Source organism: Mobula birostris, chromosome 4 (assembly GCF_030028105.1).
Source record: "Mobula birostris isolate sMobBir1 chromosome 4, sMobBir1.hap1, whole genome shotgun sequence".
Taxonomy (NCBI): domain Eukaryota; kingdom Metazoa; phylum Chordata; class Chondrichthyes; order Myliobatiformes; family Myliobatidae; genus Mobula; species Mobula birostris.
Genome location: NC_092373.1, coordinates 82178034 through 82184407, shown reverse-complemented (window position 1 = coordinate 82184407; position 6374 = coordinate 82178034). Strand labels below are relative to the sequence as shown.

The 6374-nt window shown below is 43.5% G+C and overlaps 1 protein-coding gene across 1 annotated transcript in view; it reads left to right on the top strand.

Annotated features, from left to right (window-relative positions):
* Positions 1-335: 335 nt before the first annotated feature.
* The window catches only part of arhgef4 (Rho guanine nucleotide exchange factor (GEF) 4), a 355442-nt gene continuing 349403 nt past the window's right edge, over positions 336-6374 (top strand). Inside the window, exon 1 of the mRNA XM_072255652.1 lies at positions 336-425. Coding sequence (XP_072111753.1) covers positions 384-425 — 42 coding nt within the window. The 5' untranslated portion in view covers positions 336-383. The remainder of the gene's footprint in view (positions 426-6374) is intronic.

Below are 6374 nucleotides of genomic sequence, written 5' to 3'. Positions count from 1 at the left end.
CCCTCTTTGCTTTCTTTGAGTATTTAACATAAATATTGTGCCTCAGTGATTCAACCACTATCCGTGGACAAACAGAGGGCCTGATCTGCAACTGAAATTCAGAAGTGCCTGATCACTGATCCAGTGAATAGTTGCCATGGTTCCTGTGCTAATCTGCAGTCTAATATTTAGTAGACAATAAAGACATTTTCCCACACTTGCAGAATGTGACTCGGAAGCAAGCAATAGTTCAGCTGTAAGGGTTTCTCCAGCTGTGTTGGGTATGGTCTGTTACTAGGACAGCCAGCCATGTTACAATCACTAATCATGTGAAGCGCATTCTGTGGAAACTTTATTGCTCTGGGTGTTTACACTATACCCCTAATTATAAAACTAGAGGCACCATGCTTACTGCTCAAGATATAAGCACTGGAAAATTAGAGAAGGTAAGTTGTATTACATATTTTCTGGTGGATTATTTATATTCTTAAATGTTCTCTTTCAACAGATTATTTGAGATATATGTGCGTTCTGCATTTACAATTCATGAGAATAGTTTCACAGTGTGAATAGGCAGGACATAAAGCTCTAACATTTCAAAAGCTAAAGACTATATTGGAATTGAAAATGAAATATGAAGATTATATTTCTTTCAACAGAAGGTCTTTTGACATTTTCATTTTTGGCAAGCAAGCTCTGTCAGTAGATAAGAATGGACAAACTTCTTATCCAAATCATGAACAATGTTGCTACTTTGAGTAAACATTTCCAACCCTGCTATTCTTCATTTTGCCTATGCATTACCTTTGCAATATCAATCAAAGTTACAGAAAGTAAATTGGACTAAACCACAAAATTGGCTTTACTACAATCTTATGTAGACTTCACTTCTACAAAGTTCCGTAATGATAAGTTTTGGAGATATCCAAAGTTCTGGCATTCAAGGTTAGACACATTTGTTTCTTTCAACTGGTGAAATTATCTTGTTCCTCAGAACATTATCTAGACTGGTGGCTCCCAAACATTTTTGGGCTACTGCCCCCTTGGCTCCCAGACCTTATCTCCTGTGCCCCATTACATAAAAACTATGAAGAATTTTGATTTATGATGTACAGTGAAAAAAAGGAACTGCAATTTCTTTTTCTTTTTGTAATTTTTTATTGAAGTTCATCAAACAAAACTTCCCATGAGATGTATTTCAGATATTGTACATATATATCATATAGTCATATTTGTCACAAATCTCCAGATATTTATCTGAGGTATACACTTATAGAAAGGAGAGGAAAGAAAGAACAATCAAAAAAAGAAAACTATGTACAAAGTAGGGAGTGATATATTTTTTTAAAACATATTCATTGACTTGTGAGAATAAAATCAGGCCTATGAGGTGTTATGCAATTTCAAAGCAGTGATAAATAATTTCAAAAAAACCACATCTATTTAAATCTACTGTAGCCTGGGGAAAAGAACACACTCAAGACAACAAATACTTTTTCGGGTTTTAATTCCTTTATCTGTTTTAGATGTTTAAGTGCCAGAAGAGGGTCGCAAAGCAAAGCGAATGAATTTACAACCAGTTCTTGCTGTTACAATCTCAGTTTAACTTTCAATCTACACCCTTGTGTACGGACAGAATTGTGTATGCGGTATAAAAAATACCAGAACTAATACGGTACTAATACGGTAGTGGCAATCCTGAAGGAACACAATACAAACAACATTAGAATCCCACCCACCCTGCATCTTATACATAACAGCGAAAAATGTAAGCAAATATATCTCATCTACAACGTACACACGTGCTGAACTTCCGAACAGAGACTAAACATTCACGTTACGTGGTTACGTGCACAATCAGTCCGGATACAATAAAGTTAGACAAAAGGTTCACTTTGGCACAACTTTCACAAGGTATTGCCTGGTAGTTAAATTACAGGACGACTGACCTACTTGGATGGTGAGGAGCTTTGCGTAAGCCACACTACCCAGCGTTGATTCCTTCACTCGTGGAAATCTAAAACATCCACATGTAAAACATGTCAAATTACCGATATTCTCGAACCGCCAACAAGCATAAACGAATTCACATGGATATTGTCAATTAATGCTCACCATTCCTCACCATGCCCAGCACACTCTGGGAGGAACCCAATTCCAGCGCCTTACCACGTCTTCTGCAGAAACAAAATGGTCTCCCCACTATCCCGCGTTTCCATAATGACATCCCCGTCTCACTTAAAGGCACAGAGAACTATTCTAGCATTACCCGGGTGGATGCATAAGTACACTTCTAACGATACTGAATAGGATTCGACGGTCACCCGATACATTCTCCCCTGCATTCAAGTAGTCGTCCTCGATTACTCGCTCACTACAGGGGTACTTTTAACCTCCTTAACTGATTCTCTAAAGAGAACTGAACTGAGACTAGCCAGTCATGTTTCCGGTCCACCCTCTGTTCTTGCCCCAACAGATCATCCACAGGCAAATGGGGATCCACCCCAAACAGCAGACAGTAAGGTGAATACCCAGTGGTCGCATTATATGCATACACCAACTCGGGTAGATGTTCTGGCCAACTGTGCTTCTTTTCTGGAGGCAACGTATGCAACAAATCATGCATCGTCCTGTTGATGTGCTCGCACTGCGCGTTGCCAGTAGGATGACGAGGTGTGGTACGGCTTTTCTTTACCCCATACAGTTCGCAAAGCTCCGCTATGACCTCACTCTCGAAGTTACGGCCCTGGTCAGAATGCAACCTCTCAGGGACACCGTACTTCATGAACCATTCCCTCAACAGCACCCTTGCTGTGGTATCCGCCTTTTGATCCCGAGTCGGAAATACTTGGGTAAATTTAGTGAAAACATCCGTGACCACTAAGACATTCTCACGCCCATCACTTGCCGGCTCCAACACAGTGAAATCTACCGCTACAACTTCAAGCGGCCTAGAAGCCAGAAATGACTTCATGGAGGGGCGGATCCTAGGTTGTGCCATCTTAGTTAGTACACAACGTGGAAAATTTTTGATCCACCGTGCCACATCCTCGTGTATGCCCACCCAAAAGCATCGGCTTCTCAACAACTGCAGAGTACGTTCTATGCCTTGATAGCCCATAGAATCATGTACATACTCTAACACTGTGCTTCTCAAGCTGTTAGGTACCAGAAGCTGGTAACACTTCCCAAGCTTCTCATCCTCAGCTACCCTATACAGTAACCCTTTATGCTCTCTGATACTGTCCCAGTACCTTAACAGAGACAAAGCAGGTTTAGGCAGAGGTTTACGCTCCTGGCCACTCAGCTTCCTTTTCTGATCCCATAAGTCTCTTACAACACCTAACACAGGGTCTTGCTGCTGAAAAGTACGCAAGTCCCCGTTAGAATAACCTGGGATGGTTGGAGTGTTCCCTTGCATCGGACCACATACATCACTAGTACCAGCTTCCCAGGCTCGAATCTGCTTAACCCTACAGCTGTAAAGACCAGCGGTAGCCAGTGCCGGGTCAAGGGCAGTGCCGCGATTGATCAAACTACAGATCGCCACAGCCCCATCAAACACCGCATCCTCTGAGACAGGCTCAGGCTCCCCTGCAAATGGCTGCCTAGAGCGTGGATAAGTCACTGTATCGCTCCGACCCAGACAATACTGGACATCGAAGTCAAACACTGCGTAGACAAGTTGCTTACACTGGCTGATAATGTTCATGCCTACAATACATGGGATGGGGGTTCAGTGCTAACAGGATTCCTGACTACTAGAAAGCCACAACTGGGTATCTTCATGCCCATTGCTTGAACTTCTAGCTCTAGATACCCAAGGTAAGGAATATCAAGACCGTTTGCAGCTGTTAGCCTAAGCCAGACAGCATGGACAACATATCCTCGTCCTCTCCATTCAAGTGTTCTTGAAAGAACTGTTCGGTCAGGGTGCTTACCTGACTACCTGTGTCCAACAGACAACGGACAGCGATACCTGATATTTCAAGCTCCACAACTGGACATGTCCCTACAGCGCATTGCAGCAACTGGTCACAAGGTAGCTGTACATTATCTGTATCTATGAGGTTCCGCCGAATTGCCCGACTCCCAACCTCTTGAGAGCAGGAGGATGCAGACTCCACTTCCCTTGCACCCCGCTTCTGTGGGCAGTTCTTGGCCAAATGCCCTCCCACCTGACACTTGAAGCATATTGGTTGCCCAACTTCTGTGAACCTAGGCCGTAAATTACGTCTGCTGCTAGTAGCGCATGTATAATTCCTCTGTACAGTAAGATCTTTCACTGCTTGAGTCAATTCACAAAGGGCTTTGCCCTGCTCTGCGACCACTTTAAGGATGTCAGCTAGTGTGACAGATTCAGATTCTCGAGCTTTAAGAATCGAGCACTGTGCCTGGCCACTGCTACACTTTGACTTCCCAGACCTTGTATTTCCCAGGGGCTCTCCTACGAGCCACAGACCAGCCTCCTCCCTCACTTCTATCATTGAGGACTCAGGGTGGCCCCGCATGAATCTGTGGAGCTCCCTTCTGAGGGAAGGACCCCTGATCCCCTCTATAAATTGATCTCTTAGCAGCACCCTCTCATTGGTCACGGCATCAGGGGAGTGCTTCAGTATCAAGTTAAGAGCTTGGGCAGGGCATGTGAAAACTCTCTTACATCTTCACCCTCACGCTGTTTGCGACTGTAGAAGCTATGCCACAGCTGGGGTGCACTACGCTTGTCTCTAAAAGCTTCCCTGAGATAGGTGAACAAGTCATCAGCGCGGTCTTCCCCAGCATCACTGTACATACGTGCTTCCTCTAAGGCTGCACCCATGAGCAGGGACTTAACAAAGTCATACTGATCCTGGTCAGACTGATTTCTACTATGAAGTGCACGTTGTACTTCTTCAATAATGTCGTCAACAGACCTCCCATCTTTCTCAACATCCCCCGTAAATGGAACAATGTGTCTTTCCCTTGGGACATATACATAGGACCTTTTGCTTAATTTATCTATGGTTGCCATGGCTTCATCATACCTACTACGCAATTCCCTAATTTGTTCATTCAAATCAAGTTCAACTGGTGTGTCCTCTGAGCGTGACATAGTAAAACGTCAAGTCTTTAAAGTTAACGCAACAAGCCTGCCGTCCTTTGCTGCAAACGCGATGGCTTCACGGCCCGCAGTTCCCCGGGTCCACGTCTCTGCTCTGCATCCTGACGTCAGTCGCTGACGTCTTGGCCCATTCCCGAGGCTCCAGCGCACTCTCCACGAGGCTCTACCCCACTCCCTCCTTCCGCCCAACGGGAACTCGGTCCTGTTTTCACCACTACCGTATTAGGTACTGTATATTATACTGCATACAACGATCAGAGACCCTCGAAACTGGCTTGGAATTAACCCCTCTCCTGGTACCAGATTTTGTAGCCTGGGGAAAGGTACACACTTAGGACAACAAATACATTTTCGGGTTTTAATTCCTTTATCTGTTTTAGATGTTTAAGTGCCAGAAGAGGGTCGCAAAACAAAAGGAATGAATTTACAACCAGTTATTGCCGTTACAATCTCAGTTTAACTTTCAATCTACACCCTTGTGTATGGACAGAATTGTGTATGCAGTATAAAAAATACCAGAACTAATACGGTTCTAATACGGTAGTGGCAATCCTGAAGGAACACAATACAAACAATATTAGAATCCCACCCACCCTGCATCTTATACATAACAGCGAAAAATGTAAGTGAGCACATCTCATCTACAACGTACACACGTGCTGAACTTCCGAACAGAGACTAAACATTCACGCTACACGGTTACATGCACAATCAGTCCTGATACAATAAAGTTAGACAAAAGGTTCACTTTGGCACAACTTTTACAAAGTATTGCCTGGTAGTTAAATTACAGGATGACTGACCTACTTGGATGGTGAGGAGCTTTGCGTAAGCTACACTACCCAGCGTTGATTCCTTCACACGTGGAAATCTAAAGCATTCGCATGTAAAACATGTCAAATTACCGATATTCTCGAACCGCCAACAAGCATAAATGAATTCACAAAGATATTGTCAATTAATGCTCACCTTTCCTCACCATGCCCAGTCTCAGGGAGGAACCCAATTCCAATGCCCTACCACGTCTTCAGCAGAAACAAAATGGTCTCCACACTAACCTGCGCGTGGGTAATGACATCACCGACTCCCTTAAAGGCACAGACAACTATTCTAGCATTACCCGGATGGATGCCTAAGTACACTTTTAATGATTCTGAATAAGATCCGACAGTCACCCGGTTACACTACAAATAAACTTATTTCTTTATTAATTAAAAACAATTTTCATCAACAATTTTAGAGCCTATATCAGTAGTCCCTCTATTCACTACTTCATTATTTTTCACCTTTCAAT